Below are 22,002 nucleotides of genomic sequence, written 5' to 3' on the forward strand. Positions count from 1 at the left end.
CATAACTGAAGGTAACATAGTTACTTTATTGTGTTATAAAATGAGGCTATGTGCCTGGAAAATACATAAAAGCTCCTGTTAAGGAAGAATATTATCTAAAATAGTTTAAACTTAGAAAACAGTTTGGCTCTCTCTTCCTTTAGATCCCAGGTCCTCTCGGCAAGCCACGTGTAGGCACAAGGAAACAACAATGCGTGTTGACATCACAGAATTACAGAGTTTAATCCAATATAAGACAATGCATAAATTTAGAAGTAAGACAATGCACAAACTTACACCAGAAACTGCAGAACAACGGAGACATACATTCATTTACCTAACATAAATGGAAAGAAAGACGTCCAAAGACATCTTTGGAGAATTGCAAGAGCAAATCTGATTTGTTACATCTGTGTAGAAAGTTTTATCCTCTTGTATTTAATTTATTCAAATAAGGCGTACCTTTGCTCCTCCAACCAGGAGCTATCTCTGACCCTCTATCTCAAGCCAGAAACCCCTGCCGTGTTTACGGCCTTTCACAGATGAGTGTGAAAAGCTACAACTTCCACTGTATTGTTTTCTCACAGACAAAAGGCAGTTCAAACGATCCTAGCAAACCATCGGCTGTAACTACAAGTAAAATAAAGGTCAATAGGCCAGAATAAGTCACTGATTTAAAACCACAATTTAGGCCATTTGAATCAAGACATGTTTAGTTTTAAAACTAGCTTATTTTAAATTTATTTTCTCAACACTCCCCTTTAATAAATCAGTTATTAAACGAGATTTAATTAAGCTATTAACATTCTATGCAGATACAGTAGAGCCCAGCTTTAAGCTTAGAGAGCATAGACATTCAAAAGAAAGCAGAAAAAGCTGAAATACTTTGCAATTTTCCTTAGTGATGATTGACTGGAAATAAGGAAAACCGTGGATGCTAGTTTCTGTGGTAGAGCTAAGACTCTTATATTTAGATATATTTAGTGTTTGAACTAAAAAAAATATGTAGTCATGAAAGTGTTTAGAGGGAGTTCAAGGTATTCAGCTCTTCACCTGATCCCTCAACTCTCGACTGCACTGTAAACCTGTTATTATTCAAGTTATAAAAACATTTCTGGTAACACTGTATTTGAAGGTGTGTGCATAAGACTGACATGACACTGTCATAAACCTGACATAACACCTGCCATGAACATGAAGGAGTCTTCATGAATGTTTATGACATTCAGGAAATAATGACACTTTTAATGCAAAGTTGACTCTTAATTGACTTTTAGTGCAACTTTGCATTCAAAGTGCAAAGGCAAAAGTGACATAGCAGCATGTTCATGACAGCTGTTATGTCATGTTTATGACAGTGTAATGCCAGTCTTATGTACACCCCTTCAAATAAAGTGTTACCACATCACTCAGTTGTGACTCACAGATTAATTAAAAAGGAGAGTTTTGCATTTTTTCTTTAATTTACATATTAAAAAGTTGTTAGAACATGATTTATGTCTCTCTGCATGATTGGTGAATAAAGGAAAACACTATCAAAGCCAAAGCCATCTTGAATTTACAACACCTGCTTCCATCAGACCAATCATATTTCTGCTCAGAGGTGGTGATGTAACAGCAACAGAATGTGTTTTGTGTTGCAGAGATTATGGCAGGCCTGCTGCTGATAAAGCTGTGTGCCTGGAAAGCATCCATCACAGTTGCTTCTCACAAAGCAACCCGTCACTAAATCAATGGCTTTCCGTGAAGTCTATGCCGTCCTTGTTGTTTTAAGCAAATGAAAGTGTAGCACGCTGGTAACCGCACCTGTCCGGACCGCTTCCAGGCACGTTTCGTCTCCCGGCCGGTTCTGCCTCCAAACAGCAGGCTTAGGGCTCTGACATCTAAGTGCTGCTCTCAGATTCAGGGAATAATAAATGACATGCACCACAGAAATCAAATTACTTTCTCTTAATGGCTGCCATTCCATGATATCATGTCAGAAACTAGTTAAAACTGGCTTGTTGTGGCTCAGAATCTGCCCTTTGCCGGCACATTAGTCTTTTATTGGCCAATGCCTGTGTTATGATGGGCTTATTGATTCGGGGGCGTTGGAACTGCTACTTGGGGGTGTATCCCATATCACGCATAAAGCATTGGTATTGATCGCTTGACTTTCTGCTAGAGTGAGTGGCTCTGGCTGGTGATGGATGGTGGAGGGTTGAGGTGAGCAGGAGGAGGTTGGTTAAAATAACATTTGGAGACTGCAGTTCGCTCCATCTGCAGGAGGATTCGGTGAATCCTTTAAATAAAAATCTGTTTCCAGGGAAAAGAAACAGACAGGATGGAATTAATGACTGGAGCTAACATGCAGGTCGGCAGAACGGCTCTTGATTCACGGTGGGAGTAAATCTCACATTGATTCTGTGTTTACACGACTATAAACAGAAACAGAAATCACTTGATCACGGTGGAAAACAACTTTGTTCAGCAAAGTGAAGTCAGCGGTGAATGGTGGAGGTTCTGAGTCGATAAACTGAGGGAGTCGTACGATCTGAGTTGATAAACGAAGAATACGGTGGGGGTAATGACCATTTACATATGCTGCTCTTATTACAAAAGCCAAAGTTTTAGAGAAAGCGTGTGTAATAAAAAAGGCTTAAGTCGTCAGTTTTGTTCTTGCTAGGCAGTTGCCCAGGGCATCATTAGAAAGGGGCTGCAGAAGTGCCAGATAAAGTAAGTGTGAAGGTCACAACATTTTTGAATTATATACAGTCATGTCAAAAAAATTACTTAGGACACCTCATTAAATATTCAGTTTTACATTAAATAAAGTTCATACACAGATGGGTTCTGTTTCTATGGATCAGAATTTGTATACTTAAGTAATACAAATTCAGCTTGTTTTCCTCATTAACATCAAGCTGTCAACAACAATTTGTTTTCCACTTAAGAAAAAAGTTTGCACACCCTTCCCTTCTAATACTTTGTTTAGCATCCTGCAGCCTACTTTCAGGGTGAACACAAACCTCATGGATTTCATTGCCACTTTGTTTGATATACAACACAAAGTGATTCATAGTTGTGCCTCACTTTGAAACCGGACCATGTTTTTTCTTTTGGTGTCTTACTGTGTAGCACATCTAGAGGTACTGAATACCAAGCTTTATGTCATCCTAAAGATTCTCAGTTGGATTTAGGACTTTGCCATTCAAACACTTCTATTACATTACTGCTATTGCTATTTTTTCATTTCGTTCAAATAAATCTATGAATAATACTCCTTTGGTATTATTCTGCCATCGCCTTGTCTCATTGTGGGGATTGTGAGTCCAGGATGATTCACAGTACTTGTTTTCCTCCATATTGATTTGAGATGAACCCTATGTTCTGTTTTTCATAACAATTAACCAGGAGTTTGGGATGGAATCTGCTTGTAATAATTGCTTGCTCTTGCAGCTGCCACAGACCATGATCTTATCACTAGTTAAAACTAAACAGAGAGGAAACAGTAGATACTTATTTAATGACTTCTGCTTTTTGCTGAACAATAAACCCAGAGGAGAAGAGGATTTTGGAGGGAATTGGTGAAGCGGTTTCTTTTGAATCTGTGATTGCTCATATGTAGAGGGGATCTGTTTATCCCTCTTGATTCTCTGGTAATTCCCTTTTCCCATTTCTGCTCTTTATACCCATCATTCCGTCCTGCCATCTCACAAAAACACATCCCCATGCTCCCTTGATTCCCAGTGTTCTGTATCTCTCCTCTCTTCCTCCTCACATTTTCCCTCTTTCGTCAATGCAATCAAGAGAAGACCCACGCACACACCAGGCTCTGATTTCCACCTCCCTCCACGCCTCCTCTTTCCCCCACTCCGTCTTGTTTTAAGTGTGCTCTCGAACGAGGCAGAGCAGGCAGAAAGTGGGGGTCGATGGAGAAAGCAGCCCCCTACGTCACAGAGAGACGCTCCTCACAGATAAACACTCGGACACAAAGACACCAGCATCTCTGCTCTCACCGCCGTTCTCCCTGCCTCGCCTCCAGATCGGAGCAGAAACACACCGCGCACAAACACACAGCCGCATCCTCCTTTATTTCATAACCCCCCTCCTCAAATCTTGATCTCAGTCGTTGCCGACCCTGATACCACACCCTACAGCTTCTTATTTTCTTATCATTTCTGAGGGAAGGTTGTTTTTGTGAACTGGAGCCACAGGTAATCTGATTTTGCTTGAAACGAGGCGCCACTTGAAGATGAAGAAGATCTGGTCCAAGAAAAGATTTCAGGTGAGTTTGCTTAAATTTTTTTTGAGCAATATCAATAAACCAATGTTATGTTTTATAGATATTTTTTGCATATTTCTTAAAAGACATGCCACACCCTTTTTCCTTATATGTGTGCTTTAAATCGAAAAGAGATTAAAGTAAATATGAAATGAAAGACTGATTTTCGGAAAAAGTTCTGGGCGTAAATGTAGACAGTTCTGAAGAGAAAAGGAAAAGCACAGGCATTGAAACAGTGAATAAATGTTGTGATCAGAAAAATCTCAGTTTAGGAACTGAAATTCAAGGTGAAGGTAGTTAACCCCCCGCGCCGTCCCCTTCAAAAGAACAGTCTGTCTCCATGGTCTTAATTCCAAATTTCCTGCTTCTATTTTCCAATATGAAAATATAAGAAGTCCTCAGATATTTCTGTTACAATAATAACTAATTCATTTGCTCAGGTTTCACAAATTTGGGGCAGATGAAAAAGTGTGTCAGTAGGCTACGCTCTGTGGAGACATGGGAACCAGGCCAACGATGCACAAGGATGAAGTGAGCAAAAGCGGTGGATCAGGCTGCTGCTGAAGCTCACTTTGCTTCTTTATGAAGACTAAATGTGCTTTCTTGCTCTTATACCACTTAACAGAATCTGGATTGATCCCCTACAATCCAAATCCAAATGTTACGAAATCCGAGGCTGAGTTTTGCTGATATGATCCCTTTGGGAACATAACAAAAAGGAACTGTGACAAAGACAGAAATTTATAGGAGGATGTGTCAAACAGCAGTTAATCAAATTACTTGAAATGACTCAAAAAGCAGCAACCATTGGGATTGGAGTGGGGGGCAGATAAGTGCGAAGTGAGTCATTTCACTTCTGCTACTTTTGCTTTCTGTCCGCTGAAAAGCAGTGAGTCATTCCGAGGAGCTCTCTGTGGAGCTGATTGACAGCCTGGCCAGAAAGGAATCTTTTCAGCTGCTTTATCAGCATGGCTGCTCTTTAAAAAACAGATACAGCCTGGAGGAATGGGTACGCATCTGCTTTATAGGGCTCATCTGATCTTTTTACAGTCACATGTCAAATATTGTCGTTGCAAATGGTTAGAATTTGAAGCTGCTAATACCACAGAGCTTGGACAAAGTATACAAAAAAATTGCAAAAGAATTGTACCAGTAAGACCACATACATGAAAATAAATACATGGTGGTGTACCTCTGTGATCAGATTCATCCTTTCCTGTTGTTGCAGCTCCTAGGGTTTAAATTAAGTCAAATAAATGGTATAAAATAAAAAGCACTGTGTTGAAAGAAATTATGATTAATAGTGACATTTTGGTAACATTTGGCATTGGAAACAGTTTTTTTTTTTCAACTTGGTGCATAACCATACTATTTTGAGTAAGCTCAGAATCCAAGTATTTAATTATCCCAAATATTCTTTCACACATCTCTATCTGTGTTTTTGAGAATCTGCAATCAGTGTTGAGTAATCTAGTCCAGGTGTGCCGTGTCTGTTTATTGAAGCTTATTAATGCTAGCTAATTCTGGTGATCCTGGCACCAAAAAACACATTGAAAATGCTTCCCTCTTCTGTTCACCTAAAAATACTATAAAGCTTTCACAAATTTCTAAATGTGTTCAGAGTAGAATTCTGAAATTGTGAACACATGATCAAATGCAGTCCAGAGACTTTAAAGACTATTATGTCCTTTAAATAAATGCTTAGAAAAGCTACAAAGCAGATGTCAATTTCAGTGTCATTTGTGGCTAACAGCTAGCCACTTGCGTTACTTTAACTGCTTTACAATGTATTTGTCGCCTGTCACAGTTTTGTTTTTCTGTCAAATGTAAAAAACTATGTTACCAGACAAAACAATTTAAAAGTGACGGATTCTGTAACAAACAGTTTGTTACAGAATCCGCCAGCTAATCAGACTAGACTTCTCTTTTTTTTTGTTAATTTTGTCAACACAACAGAACAACAAGAACTACTTCTTTTGTTCCTTTAAAGTAAGAGTTACAAACAAAGACAAAACACAGTGTTAATGTTAAATTACTAATTTTCATATTTTGGGCTTATAGTGCTAGCTTACTTGTAAGCTATAATGCTAGCTTATTCTTGTAAGCTATAGTGCTTTCTTACTGACCAGTAAGAAAGCACTATAGCTTTCTTACAAGAGTAAGCTGTAAGCACTAAGTGAGACTTACAGTCTATAACTTAGAATATTGTAAGTTATAGTGCTCGCTTACTCTTGTAAGCTATAGTGCCAGATTACCTGTAAGTGCAAACATCTTATAGTTGAAAGTGAGGAGTGGGGGAAATTTTCCTCAGACAAATGTCAAAAATGACATATAGCTATATAAAAATAGAAATAACTGAATATTTCATTGTTTCCTCTTTTTATCCCACTACTGTAAACGGGACCATATTTTGTTCTAAGTAATTTGCTGAATAATACATTGTGGTTTTGTGTGTTGTTTCAGAGAACTGGGCATTCCACTCGGACATTTGGCAGATTCACCCATGGTGTGTTATCAGTATGAGCTTATTCTCAGCACCTACAGTTTCTTTTTTTTTTTTTCTTGTTTATTTTTCTTTTATTCTGTTGGAAAACTGCTGTAGCCTTTTGTTCTTCTCGGTTTATCCTTCATCAGCATGTGTTTCCACTGATATTTACTCCAGCAATTATTATTTGGTATATTAAACTTGTTATTGCCTAAGTTTATTTGTATGTTTTGCTGTTTAACTGCACACAAGTGGGTTTTGTTATTGTACATCCACCCCCACAAAGTGGTATTTTTGTATCGCACTGCTGCCTCTTTGCAAAAGCACAATCCTCAAGTGGAAAACATCTATCCCTTCTGATTTGTACCATAATATTTGGCAATGTTTGTGCAACTGATGACTTAAACCAAAAGCAGATATTTTAACTCTAAATCTCATTTAGAATCCAATCCAAGCTTTACACTTTCCTTGTATATTCAATGTCGGCATAGTTTCCCTGCTCTCTCTGCAATGTGTTTAACTTCATAATTTTCAGACGGGTGGATCTACATACCCAGAGCCACAAAAGGCACACTCTCTAATGGTGATTATTCTTTTCTTGAAGTCATGCAAGAAAAGATTTTGACTTGATGCGAGGTGCAATGAGGTGCAACCCATTTTGTGGTTGTTGTCCTCCTCCTCTCCCGCAGACTCTCTAACCAGTAAACATATCTGTCAGCCACCCAGCAGTTTGGCTGGTGATTTTTAGACTCTAATGGGTACGAAGAGGATTGGTCGTGTGGGTGAGAGAGATGCTGGTTTCCATAGTAACGGTGCTCTCCCGTCTGCCCTCTCTTGCTGCCACTATGGAAGCGAAGTTTTCCGCTCCTGCCGAAAGCAAAGCTATGGTAAACCTTACTGCCTCTATATGTCTGCTGCTGCACACCCCCTCCTCATCCATCCATCCATCCATCCATCCATCCATCCATCCATCCATCCATCCATCCATCCATCCATCCATCCATCCATCCATCCATCCAGCCAGCCATCCAGTTCTATAGACCTCTCTTTCTGCCTTTTCTGAATTCATACATTTTTATTTTTTTACTGTAGGCACGGGCTGGTTTGAGCAAAAACAGTATAATTTTGCAGGCTGATGGTCTTAAAAAAGCATTTTGAAACTTGTTCTAATTCCTCTTTTTTTTTTTTTTTTTTTGGGGGGGGGGGGGTTAAAACAGTACTGGAATGTAGCTAAAATATTGCCAGTGACAGTTATCACTGTTGCCCTATTACCTCTCTGAAATGGTAATTGTTTATTGTACTGGCAGACTAACTAACATGGTTACTTGTGGACAATGTTTTTTTCTTACCATGGTTTCCTGCTATTATGAAATGTTTTCTTTATATCATGGACTTAAAGAGCTTTATTATCACGGCTGATAAAGTATGAGCACAAATTGTTGCCCTGAATATTTATGAATATTCTGCCATTCTGTTTTATGGAAAATCCCATTGGATGCCAGGGAAATAAATTTTTGCTTATTGATTTGTTCCTTTGTTGCTTCAATAGAAATCAGCTGTCTTCAGTCAGTTGTCTTCAATAAGCTGTTTACCGCACTGACAGATGTGCTCATTATCGCAAGTTGCAATACTGTAATTGCAGATCAAAAAAAATGTTGAACTCATGAAACTTTAGTCCACATTCCTGCAACATACCATAAACAAATAGTTGAAATCTGCACATTATTTTTTGCCAACATTGCTTTACTACTATGTTGCCCCAATGTTATGGGACTAAAGCAATTAATTATTAACTTTGCAGCTCTGCTGCAACGACATTACCACCTATTGTTGAAATATTAAATAGCTATTTTCTATTTGCTTTTTTTTTTTTTTTGCAAATTAACATTAGGAGTCTATGAAGCTGATTGACTAGTCAAGCTTGTCAGATCCTGGGCTGTTATGGTGTTTTGATTATTTGGTTCTAGTTTTTTTTATTATTCTGTGTTTCTTCGTCTCTGTCTTTGTTTAGATCAGTTTGGTTTCTGTTTAACCTTAGTTCAGTTTTTCTTAATGATTCCGGTTTATTATGTTTATTTCTTGTGTCTAGTTATTCCTTGTTACTCATGTGCTCTCTCTCACCCCCTGTTCCACTTTCTCTGTCTCTCCCCTCACACCTGCAAACCATTACCTAGTATTTAAGTCTTTCTCCTGCCCACACTCCTGGCCTGGCTGGTTCCTGTTCTATGCTGTTTACTTCCCTGTCAGTACCCTGCTTGCTTTTTGTTCCTGTTTTTGTTCTGCTGTGGATCCCTATATTCCCTGTGATTTTTTTGTAAGTTTTCAGTTTTATCATTAAAGAAAATTTAACATGAACCATGCTGTCATCCCCTCTGCAATATTGTCCATCCACAAACTCACACCTTGGTTCTACTCTAGTATGTAGTGTAATATTTTATCAATAGTTTTGTACTACTTTTTTTTTTAGTTTTGTATAAAATCAAATAAAACACAGCAATGGGAGTTGAGGAAATTGGTTTTTATTATGTTTATTTGTCGTTACTATTTCACTAATGAATCTGCAGTCAGATATTTCCTGTATCAACAGAATTGAACAACTTTGTGCTGCTAAGGTATTAATTAGCACATATTATTGAGAAACTGAATATCTGCAGGTATAGTTAACTGTATTTAGCCGAACATTTACAGCTATTTGCTATTTAACTGTATTTAGTTGAATAGCTCTATTTATTTAGGTTGTTTAGGGTTTTTTTGGAAAGTGAAATTCTAAATAGATGTTTTTAGCTAGTTAATTAAGGTAGGCTCCACTCCAGCAGTTAGCCTGCATTTAACTTTTTCAATTGTATTATTAGTGTTGCTAAAATGTTGGCACATAGTTAAATACTGAATACTCTTTTATACTATGTTTACCATCCTGTTGGCTTTTAAACATTACAAGCCTGACAAGTGACTTTAACTCCTTTGATGTAGCCCTTCATTAAACAGTTTATTTAAAATTTGATGATAGAACTTTTATTCTACCATCAATTTAAAGATCATAAAGATTTTATATATGTTACATTACATTTAATAAAATTCCATTCTGTTTCACATTTATATGCAGCTATATCTTCATGTATAAAATGTGAAGGCAAAACAAATGTATCTCAAGTTTAATCTCTGCATCTCTTCACTTCATGTTTACATGTATTTATGGACTTGTTACACAGTTTGGTTTGAATCCATTTCCTGCACATTCAGTACTCTTTCGAAGGAGCCATAAAAAAACAAGTGCTATGATTTTTACTTTTTATTTTTAAGTTATTACCTGTGTGTAATTTTCTTGTTCTCGTCACATGATTTCAGACTCTGAGACGACAGAAGATGAGACCACTGAACCTCAGATGGAAACCAAGGAAGGGCCCGGGAGGCACCAAGACAAAGTCGGACGGAAAGGACCATCAGGTATTTAGTTGCTTTTAACTCACTCTGATACTTTTGTTTATTTCCAACACTTTTTAAATTAGACAGTCAACATTTCAGCTTCCTTTTGGCGCTGCACACATAAATATTTATGGCTTCGAGCCGCCACTGTTCGCAAAACGTTGTTCCAGACTGCAGTCTTTGCAAATTTAACATCTCTGGGAACATTTTTTATAGTCACATTCCTGACGATTTATTGGCCGCCAGAAGAGCAGCCAAAAGCACACTTGTACAAAATCATGCTTGAGTGTGGATTTAATGGAGGTTGTCACTGACGTCTGTCGGGTGAAATCCGATATGTACTAATCCCTCGTGATGTGATGTGATGTGATGTGATGTGATGTGATGCGCCGGTGCGGCACACTGCCCCAGTTTCCAACAGGAAGCAGCACTGTGTATGCATGTGTTCCTGCTGTAAAGAAAGTATGTTGATAACGCAAAATGCAATTAGATAACAGATATTTGAAACCAACACTGTGCTAGTGTTCTTAAATTTATATAAATCACCACAAAATGTCTTGCAAAGATGAAAACATACTCAGGAAGACTATTCAGGAATTTGTGAAAACTCAACAAACACCCAGAATCCATTTCCATCCAGGAAATTGGATGTCTGAAGAGATTAGAGGTATTGATAGACTTAAATATATTTCTCCTCTTTCCCTTTTTTTGCTAGAGACAAGCAACAAGAAAATTAAAAAAGATCAAATCTAGTGGAGAATTTTTTTCCCCCTTCTATGTTGTATTTTCTTTCTATCAAGAAATTCCTTGCGACACAATCTTATAAGCACAAAAACAAGATGTGTGGTTCATCTGACAGGAGAACTAAATCAGAAGCAGATTTAAGCAGGTTTTTCATGCAGAAAAAACAGAGGATTGGAGATATAGAGAAAAAAATGATATTTCATTCACTCCTTGTCCTAGCGGTCAAAAGCTCCATCCACCCATATGTGTAAAAACTTATTGAACAATGCAACATCTTAAACTTTTTTTTGTAGCAATCTTGATAAATGAAAACAATATTTTGAAGTTTTCAACTTCTGGTTGTGTGTGACGCTGATGTATTTCGCTCTCTGATGGTCAGGCTGAGTCAGAATCAGTTCAGTTTGATATTTTTGCTGCTATTGCACTTCTGTCTCCGTTGCTCATCACTAAGCTGCCAATCCTCTCTTGATTTGTGACAGGGAGGCCATCTTTACACAAGGCCTTCCAGTTTCATTTGTTCTTTTTTAATAAATCGATTGACTGTTTATATCTGCAGACTTTTTTCTAACGGTCCTTATGGTACCCAAAATTATTGTGTTAGTTTTGCAGTGCAGCAGCACAACTCAGTTCATTAAAATTATTTTTGTTTTGGACATTACAAAACATGTCATTCTTGAAAACTGTCAGCCTCAAAAATAACACTAAGAGAGACTTTCAACTCTGATTCTGAATGGCTATAAAATACAAAACAGCTAAATGTGAAATTTAATCAGACCAACCACTATGGTTTTATTATTTCTGATGATTGTTTTCATCCCTTTTATGAATTCTTCAATTTATAACTAGGATCAACACAGAATGAATGGATTTAACTGTCTTAATGATTCCATTGGCCTGATTTTATATTTGATTTTATATTTCTCTATTTTGAATCTGTTTGATGGGAGCAACAATATTGATCTGAATTAAACCCAGACCTCAGTTTTCATTCAGTTTCTCACTCTCTGACTGCAGGTGAAGGAGGACGGATGATGGACAATAACCCGGATGCTTCAGATCGCAGGGCCACGCTCCCCGGCACCTACGACCCCGTGGTGGAGCGGGAGCTCCGGGCTTTGGGTTCCCGCCCGCCGGGGCTGTATTTGGACCCCACAAACCCAGCAAGGCAAGCCTTCGGCGGGGGCCCTGCCGAGGGGGCGGCCCCCGTCCGTCACCTGGGCGTGGAACCTCTAATCCGGGCGTCTCATGCTAACCTGGCCCGGCCCGTGCAGGGGTCAGAGGAAAGTGTCTCTGTCGGAAGCGACTACTATGGGAGCATGTTCAGCCTCTACAGAGGGAGAACATTTTCCATGCCCTTATAGCACATGGCTCTCTGTTTCCAAGATTCCACTAAAAGACTGGCCTCAAATCCTAAATTGACACTTTGCACAGTATTCTATCCACCATCGATCCATTTATTCCTTTCATTTCATTCTCTTGCCTTCATTTTGTTCTGATCACACTTTCCTTTGACTTGTCTGATTTGTGTTTTGATTTAATCTCATTTGAAGCTTATATCTCTGTTCATGCTGTACATAATAATTCAAGCCTTTAGGGAGGAAATGTACATTTGTGCTACTTGACTCATTTCTAACAGGTTAGGGCTTTTTAAAAACTGTGATTTTGCATGTTTTCTAGAGCAGCAGCTCACTTTTGGATTCTCTCTGGGTTTGCAGTGACATGCATGGTTTGCTGATATTAGCATGAATGTTTTCACGAGTCAATGACTCAGGCTCTTTCTTGGCATGATTTCAGTCGTTTTTCTCACTTTTTGGATGAGTTTATGCTTAAAAACTGTTTTTCTTTCTGGATTATTGTAAACACTTAGGAAGTCTGGTCTATCGTTTACTTTTTTTTAAATCTCACATTGCCGTGTTTTGACCGTGACATAATACATATGGGACTTGAAATACTCAGACATTTATCAGCATCGTCTCTGCTCCAACAAATCCTTAAAAACTGCTTGATCTCTAACTCCACAACTTCGTCTCCCCCCAAATCCTCACTCCTGTAGGAACAAAACTCCTGAGAAATCCTGGGGGTTCCCCTCTCATGTCCTCTCATCCTCTACCCAGCCAGCGTTAATCAAAAACCTTGACCAAGACAAAACTGAAGACTCCGAAGCATCTAAGATCTCTGGCACCGGCAAAGTTATCATGACTCCGAAGCTGGCTCGTGCCGGACCCAAGATCTTTGACAAGGTGCGGGCCTTTGAGGAGCGAAGAAGGAGTGTGGATCTGCCAGGAGGGGCGGCGTCCGTGGACTCGGATGACAGCGGAAAGAAAACAGGAGGCCCCAGCAAGGAGGAGGGGAAAGTCCTGCAGGGAGTAGCCCAAAAGAGAGCAGCATTCCAGCAGCGGGCCTCCTCACTGGAGGACAAGACCACCTACTCCCAGAGGGTTCAGAGCTACCAGAACAAGTTTGCAGAGGAGCTCCAGAGGATCAAGAAACTTGTGGGGAAATCGAGCCTGAAGAAGGCATACTCCACTGAGCAGCTGTCACAGAAGGAAAGGACCCACTCGGGGAAAATAGAGCCCATTCCTCAGCATGTGGTGCAGAAGCTGGAGGCCAGGGAGCGGGCTCTGGAGGGGGAACGGGATGGGGCACCCCGGGTTCCTGCACCGCTCCCCGGCGGACCTCTAGGCCATCGGAGGGAGAATCCTCGTTGGGACAATGTGGCACAGACGGCTAGAGGCTCATCCCGAGAAAGCTCTGGGAAAAGCTTGGTTGCCATGGAAACGGAAGCAGTTCACCAGTTGCCAGGACAACCACTGGCAACAGCAGCCAGGAAAAGTCTAAACAGGTTAGAGCAGATTTGATGTTTTAATTATTATGTGTTTGTCTAATTACAGTGTACCTACCAAAAGTTTTCAAACTTTCTTATCAGACATTAGTTTATTTTGAGGTTATTTACTATGATCGACAGACAAAGACTCTATATTGGGTTTAGGTCTGGCCTTTGTATAGACCTTTCCTACATATACTTTGATCTAAACCGTTCTATTGTAGCTCTGACTGCATATTTGTGGTCTGAAGAAGCTTCAATCAGGAAGACGTGAATCCCCACAGGATGTTACTGCCACCACCTTGTTTCATAACCTTGTTTCACAGTGGCAGCAATGTGTTCAGGGTTTAAGTTTTCCACCACATGTAATCTTTTGATTTCCTCACATTTTAGACGTTTTGGCGAGGTGGCAGTTTGTCCTATGTTTGTAACTTGATCAAATGTGTAAGGTTAAAAGAATGGTACACTTTTTCCAGGCACTGAAGATGTTTTCTTTATAAAATGTCTCAAGCTGTAGTCATGGGTATTGTTTTTCACAGTAGTAAGTGTTATGCAACCGTTTTTTTTTCCATCCGCCCAGTGAAACTCTTCAGAGCTCACCAGCAGATGACAAACACGCACTTCTTCCCACTTCCTTCAAGTCTTCATCCTCCTCCAGAGATCTGGGAACACATTCAAACACAGACACCAAAATGGAAAACAAATCACATCACGAATCCTCAAACCCAACTGGGAAGAGATCATCTCCTGTGCCATCGGGGGAACTGCTATCCCAACATCCACCCAAATCCAACCGGCCTTCGCCGGCGCTCCCTCCTGCAGTTAGCCCCTTATTGAAGAAGAGGAGGGCTGAGGTGGGATGGGTCACCATCCCTACCATCCTGGTGGAGGACGAGCCCATGGAGGAGGAACGTCCAACAGATGACAAAAAAGGCAAACACCGAACCGGACGAAGGGAAGGTCGAGTACGCAAAAACAAGCAAGGCCAGCCATTGTCTGCAGAGGAAGGTAGGTCTTAATGAGACAGTTTAGTGTTTATCCAAATCCAGAACGGAAGTGTTCAAAATAAAAAACCTAATTTGTATTGTCTCCCTAGTATTTCAGTACAGAAATGGTAATGTTGGCCACATTTTCAACACCTTTATGAACCAAACATTATTGCAGAGGCCAAATTTTTACTGCCAAACCAAAACCTTCTCACGCACTTCAGCTTAAATCTGGGATGTTTGTAGTTTTAAATGCCAACCTTGTCACTGCTGGTTAGATTTAGTGGTGGCCCCAATATGTACCAACATCAAATAATGATGTAATTGGGTTTTAAAGAGCACCAGTATGTCCCAAAGAAAGACTGTAAGTCAATCCACTCCAGACCAGCAAATCAGAGCTTGCATGAGGTGTAAAGTTACTGGTACAGTTTCTAAAGTAATCCTGTGCTACTGTAGATCTGAAGAGGTCAAAGTGTCAATAATTATAGAAATAGACAGTGGAATTATCTCATGGTTGTTGTGGTTTGGCACATTAACTTAAATGATAGAAAGGTGTGTTTGAAGTTTTTTTTAACCAAAATATCACCAATGTCCTAAATGACGCAAAGAAACTAATTGGTGGAACTTAATGTTGATGAAAAAAGACGAATATGCATCTTTTGGGACAGACATGATCAAAATAGTGGAATAGGTAAAGTGGCTGGGTGTAATCTATTTTACTTAAAGGCCTCAAAACCCAAACTGGAACCAATAAACAAAAACATTGACTCATTTTAGGACCAAATCTTCCTCTTTGTCTTCTATGAGGCTCATCTGATGACTCCTACATGTCTGCTGATGAAGAACCAGGAGAGGGACCAAGGTTTGTTAAGCCTCTCCAGGACGCCATGGCAACAGCTGGTTCAGAGGTCAAACTGGACTGCATCATCACTGGGAAGCCACCAATTACAGGTACCGCACAATCCACATGCTGGGCCCCAATCAACCATCTAACTAACCAACTATACATCCACATGATTTCTTTCTGCAAACAGAACAGGAAGATCATGAATATTCATGAAAATGTGTGCAAACTACAAAATGAGCCTCATTCATTGCACATCACTGCAGATTCTATCACCCTGTTCTTCACTTTTTGTCCCATCGCATTTTTTTCCCTCAGTGACATGGAGGAAGAACAACGTTGAGCTGCGCACCAATGCTTTTTATACGGTCCAGACAGAAGGCGAGACGCACACTCTGCTAATAAAGGAGCTAAGGGCGCATCACGCCGGATCGTACTGTGTCACAGCTGCCAACATGGCGGGCACCTCCTCCTGCAAAGCTACCCTCTCCATCCATCTGGGTGAGAACATAATAAAAGAACAAAAAAATCAAGGAACAGAAAGAGGGAGCACTCTCTAAACATCCTGCCTTTTAAAAAAAAGCCTGACCTCACCTCCTGCTATGGATTTAAGAACACACCAAAGCTGTCCCGGACATTTTAAGGCAGCCTTGGCATTCAGAGTCACGAGTAAACAAAACAAACTCCTTTCAAGAAAGGATTTCTGCTGTAAATGTGCCGTCGGTGGACAATGTGTTCATGTTGTGAAGAGCTTGTACTGAGTGTTGATTGGGCTCATGAAAACACACCATTTTGTCAACAAATGGAAGTGTGTGTCTGAGCCAGCAGCTCCAGGCCTCGGCTGCCATATTAGGCCAGTGAAGCCTGGTTTACGGGGGTATTTTTAGCCAGGCCTCTTGTTCTCGCTGGTGATTGCCGTCTACTTCATGTCCCTCTGTGAGATTCCCGCTGAGATCAGGGAAGGTTTTCGCCACCTCAGATTTCACACTGGAGGCCTTGGTGGTGATGGAGCAGACTGACTATTTGGGGGGTTGTGCATCACCTTAGCTTGATGTCATATTCATTTTTTTTGTTTTTTGTCTCGTCAAAATCCAGACCTAAATTGAAAATATTGAATTACAGGAGATCTAAAACGTTTTTGAAGTATTCTATTTTTATCCACTCTGCCTTCACTTCAGTGGGTTAGGTAACTTGGATGTGACAGAGCTGGGAAGTAAAGGACAGAACAGATGATGAATGTGCAAGGGGATTGTTACAGTTGTATAAGAGATGGCAGGTTTACATAAATACTTGTGGGATTTATTCCCTGGTGCACAGACGCCTCTCAGACATCTGAGTCTAGGTAGGTAGTTTTATTCTTTCCTTTGTAATATCAACAATTCAACAGAATACCCAACTACAGCATTCAGAGGGTATTTCACATTTAGAACCATCTCTTTTCAGGTTTAGGTTTGAATTTGTTTCTCGTGTAGCCTGAGCCAGTAGATTGTCCTGTTTTAGTCTTATTTTGCAGCTGCCACAATCCTTTCTTCCCCTTCTTTTCTCAATGTCCACCAACTGAGGCCGAAACTAAGATGGAATGTGTTGATGTCTCCAGGAAATCATTTCTGACAGCAGCAAACCCCAAATAGAAGGCGCTCGAAAACACATTTTCCTCCTTTGGAAACAGTGGGAATAAGGGAACGACTGGGTCAGGGATTGAGGGATTTATTCATTTTCTGTTCAGCTTGGCTCATTTCCTATGTGTGATGTTCATGTTCGCATCTTTAAGTCTCTACACCTCAAGAATGACAGACTCGGCAGTTAAACAACATAACCGTCTGCTGTAGAATTAAAGCCAAAGTTATTCTTTAAATGTTTTTATTATATTTTCCATGTCACTATTTGACAATTATGTTTATTTATCAGAAGCCAGTCATGTGCAGCTTGGGAAATCATCTTCAGCTGTGATGGTCAGCAGTCCAGTCCAGTCAGATGAAGAATATCTTAGTCCTCAGGAGGAGCAGATGGAGTTTGGAGACTCACCGTCCTTGAATAAAGGCATCTCCTTCAGTGAACCTCCCTCATTTCAGGTAAGAATTTGTATAAAACTATATCAACTCAAATCTTTTCAGTTTGTAGTTGGATGTAGAGCATAGAGAGCTGGGGAATAAAGGGTCCCCATGGCCAAGCAGCTGCAACCCAGACTTAAATCATCAACTCCAAGTATCAGATGCAGAGGTGTTGAGGACATCTCTGGACCCTAGAGTAATGGAGATGTGTTTCTGGAGTGATGAATCATGTCTCTGTCTGGCTTTCCCAATCGATGAGTCTGGGTTTGGCAGAAATCAGAAGAACAGAGCTCTCCTGACTACATTGTGTCATGTGTTCAATTTGGGGAAGAGGGTGGTGGGTGTGAATTTTTTTTCAGGACTTGGCTCAGCAACTTAGTTCTACTGAAAAGAACTCCTGGTGTGTTCACACTAGGAGTGTGTTTAGTCATGTTTAATGGATTAAAAAGTAATTTTTATTCCTGTTTAATCCAACTCCAGTTTATTTGCCTAGAAAGTCTGATTCATTCAAATAAAAAGTCAGATTCATTTCGGGAGGTGTGAATGCTCAATCCAACTCTGATCTCGGTTCAGAAGTAAACTTTAATGTGGTTTGAATGCATGAGTGGAGACCTCTCAAAAAGCAGGAAGTGAAGTATAGCACAGGGCATTCTGCGTAAATACAACCAAAATAAACACACTTAGAGTGTGTTTATTTTAGAGTGAGAAATGACTTATGGTCTCTTACCAAAAACAAAGAGAAATCCTACAACTCTCTAAAATCTGGTTTTTATTTCATGAAGAAGGAAGTTGCGCTCAGTGTCGTTTTCAGAAGTTTTTGTGTCATTTTTGTCACTACTTCTTGGTGCAGCGCCACCACAGGTGGTGAGGAGAATCATCCGTTCTCCATGCTGAGTTCTTATGTATGAGGCTAAATAAGAGTCAGTGAGTTGAATTCATGAATTCCATTTATTAATACCAAAATACAGCTGGTCCATTATGACCTGCTACCTCTAAGAGCTAACAGGCAAATGGCGCCCCACAAGAATTTCCCATTCCCTTTGTCTCTCTGAGCTACTCCCTAAAAGGGCGTTACCTAGTATGTCATCTTTTACCTCAGCTCTCATTTGCATTTCCTAACATGTGATTTCCTTTAGGTTTAGCTTAGCTTTAGCTTAGCAACTAGCTAAAAGAGATGGAAGGAAAAAAGAATAATTTATTCTCAACAGTGGGAGCAAGTTGGTCAAATGGTTTGGTTCATCTGACAAGGTGCATAAAACCATCCATCATTATCTATACCTGCTTATCACCGCTTCTCCCAAGTGTTACCAACTGCATTCTTTTGTTTTTGTGTCCTTCAATTCTTGAATGGAGTGGTTCTGAGCAGCGGTTCAGTTAACCATGGTTTGATCATTTGAAGGTGCCCCCTTGTGACCAGTCAGTGATCGAGGGTCAAGAGGTTGTTATAGCAGCAAAAATCCGAGGGCATCCCAAACCCATGGTGTTATGGTGAGACCTTTGCTTGATTTCTTCTGTCCAAACAAGGTCACCATCATGTCATATACACACTCTTCAAAACACTGCGACATAAATGATTGTGAGAGCTGCTTTATGTTGACCAAGGCTGAAGGACAAAGCGGTGGTGAAGGCAGGGGGCCGCTTTGCTGTGCGAGAAATTGCAGACGGCACCTGTGAAATGAGAATCAGCGCTGCTCACAGGTCAGACACAGGATTGTATGTTTGTAAGCTCCACAGTGAGAGTGGAACCAAGCAGGTGGAGTGCAGAGTGGAGGTCAAAGGTGAGTAATAAAGTACTTTTTGATTAGGATTAGGTTGTGTGGATATTTTCCTTCTACTGCTACATTTTTTCTTTTCTTTTTTTTCTTTTCACCGAGCAGCAGCTGCTCAGCTAGAGCTCAGAATCACCAGAGCAGCTGAAGATGTAGCAGTCAAGGCTGGGGAATCGGCCATCTTTGAGTGCCACATCACTGGGCCACCAGATGTGGAGGTTGACTGGCTGTCTAATGGAAAGCTCATCCAGCCAGCGCTGCTCAACTGCAAGATGCATTTTGATGGAAAGAGGTGAGTTTGAATTTGGTGGAGACTTTTGTATTTTTGTTAAACACTAGAAATAAAGTAGCTTATGACAGACTCTGCTGTTTCTATGCTCTGATGAACTGTAGAACCTGACTGATACTCTTAAACCTGCTCATGTATGTCTAATATCTTCTAAAGCTCAATCTTATTTGGTTAATTTAGGACACTTTCAGACTGTGCTGATCAGGAAATGGTTTTAAATGTTGGTGCATAGCCTTCCACTAAAAATAGATTGAAATGAACCATGGGAAGTAAAATGATCAAAACTAACATTATAGTCTTGTGTTGTTTTAGTTGCTCTGATAGTGTTGGACCGGCAGTGAGAATTGGGTCATAAATTTATCCCTAAATTAAACATTTTAAAATAAAAAAAACCTTATAAAGTTATAACTATTGGAAATTGAAAGAATTCCTGGATCAACAGAGCTATAAGCTGTTATTAGTCTCATTAGAGAACTAGAAACAGCTTTTTCTATAGGTCAAGGTCAGGAAAAGGTTTTTAAAATGTGGATTGATAAAAACCAAAACTGAGGTGTTTATTAAGAAGAAAAGTTATTTTTGATTATTTAGGGAGTTGATCACAACAACCCAATCTAAACACAGATATGGTCCTGCTGTTCTTTCTAATGCTGCTTCTAATGATGATGATGGTTATGTGACTGGAGCCAGAATGGTGCCATTACATTGAGGATGAATACATTTGCATACAAAGTCCTCATAAGGTTATCACTATGGAGGACTAAATACATCCATGGGTCAACAAAGCCAAACTTGTAGCCTTTACAAAGCAGCTAACCATGTAGCCATGCTAACAGGGGAAAAAAGACCAAGTTGGTGTTCTCCCTGCTTTTGTCTCTGCCTTTTGAATTTTGCAATTGGTCCAACCCCCCCGGGGCATTTTTAGGTGCCGCCTAATGCTGAATTCAGTGCATGAGGATGACAGTGGGACATACACCTGCAAACTGAGCACTGCCAAAGGTAAATCCCAATTGCTGATGAGGAGAGAGGAACTTAAAGAAATACTTTTAGAAAAAACACATTTACCAAAACAACATTTACCTCCAGAGGAGCTGACCTCAAATGCAAACCTAAGAGTCGCTCCATCCAGAGAACCTCTGTTCACTCGCAAACTGGACATCCTGGAGGTCATCGAAGGACGCACCACACGCTTTGACTGTAAGGTGAGCGGATCACCTGCCCCGCGAGTCACATGGATGCATTTTGGTAAGGAGCTTCAGATTGGTTGTGTGTCTTGGAATTTTGAAATCCTGTACACTAAACAAAAAAAAGAAATAAAAAAGAAACACCAACTTCTCATCAAAGAAAATGCTTTTTAAATGTTCTGTTTCACTGCTAACTTCTGTCAGAGACACGAGTGGAAGAGAATGATAACATTCGCATCCTTCAAGAAGGAGGTCGTCACTCACTTGTCATCTCCCACGTTAGCAGCGACAAGGAGGGTTTCTACACTGCAATCGCTCAGAACATTTACGGAAAGTCCGAATGTACTGCAGAGCTCTATGTGCAGGAATCACGGGCTGCCATCTCCTCCCACATGTAAGAGAAGTTATTCCTATATAATACCTTACACTACTCTACACACCTTTGAGCTTCTCCCTATTCATGATGTGACAGACGTCCACAATTTTCAATGTACTTTTTGGAATTTGCAATTGTAATAGATAGGGCGCAGGTGCAGGAGCAATAGTTGGGTGGTTTCAATTGAAGCAGCAGTGGATACACTTCCACTAATAGCAGAGCTAATTCTTTTGTTTAGCACATTAGCATTTTTGCTAACTTTGATAGCATTTAGCATTCTTAGCTTCTCCTAAATAACATTTTTTAGATAAATTCTAAAACACTAATTTACTTGGCTATTTTTTTTTAAATTGAAGAATACAACATTTATATGAACAACCAGCATGATTAATATTACATGCAAAAATTCACATATATGAATTGCTTTGTTATGTGGTGGGTATCAACATGTTTGATTTTATAGCTTTAGCATTAGCTTATGCTAAATACCATGTTGTTATATTGCTTTAGCATTAGCTGCGCTAATGTTTATGACTAGTACTTTAAGGTTAGCAAAACTAACACTTTTGGTTAGCAGTGCCAACCACTTGATAAAATCATATATATGTGTTAGAATGGAATAGTCAAAGTCATCACTTGAGAATCAGTTGCAAGCCGCTCTCCATGCAATCCAACTGAGTTTGAACTATTTTGCAGAGAGGAATGGGCAAAATGTAAAGTTTCTCAATTTGTGAAGCAGGCAGAGATAAAATCCAGAAGAACTGCAGAGAAATGTGGTTTCATATAT

At 39.9% G+C, this 22,002-nt stretch overlaps 1 protein-coding gene across 1 annotated transcript in view; it reads left to right on the forward strand.

The window, feature by feature from the left end:
• spega (striated muscle enriched protein kinase a) overlaps nt 1–22,002 on the forward strand; it is a 48,713-nt gene that overhangs the window by 5,877 nt on the left and 20,834 nt on the right. The window contains exons 2-14 of the mRNA XM_014990523.2: nt 10,074–10,172; nt 11,910–12,060; nt 12,949–13,737; nt 14,300–14,727; nt 15,513–15,656; nt 15,868–16,050; nt 17,458–17,621; nt 19,000–19,088; nt 19,203–19,378; nt 19,478–19,661; nt 20,581–20,654; nt 20,742–20,900; nt 21,044–21,233. Coding sequence (XP_014846009.2) covers nt 10,074–10,172; nt 11,910–12,060; nt 12,949–13,737; nt 14,300–14,727; nt 15,513–15,656; nt 15,868–16,050; nt 17,458–17,621; nt 19,000–19,088; nt 19,203–19,378; nt 19,478–19,661; nt 20,581–20,654; nt 20,742–20,900; nt 21,044–21,233 — 2,830 coding nt within the window. The remainder of the gene's footprint in view (nt 1–10,073; nt 10,173–11,909; nt 12,061–12,948; nt 13,738–14,299; nt 14,728–15,512; nt 15,657–15,867; nt 16,051–17,457; nt 17,622–18,999; nt 19,089–19,202; nt 19,379–19,477; nt 19,662–20,580; nt 20,655–20,741; nt 20,901–21,043; nt 21,234–22,002) is intronic.

This window comes from Poecilia mexicana, unplaced genomic scaffold (assembly GCF_051168715.1).
Source record: "Poecilia mexicana isolate PSO_F unplaced genomic scaffold, ASM5116871v1 scaffold_2, whole genome shotgun sequence".
NCBI classification, from domain to species: domain Eukaryota; kingdom Metazoa; phylum Chordata; class Actinopteri; order Cyprinodontiformes; family Poeciliidae; genus Poecilia; species Poecilia mexicana.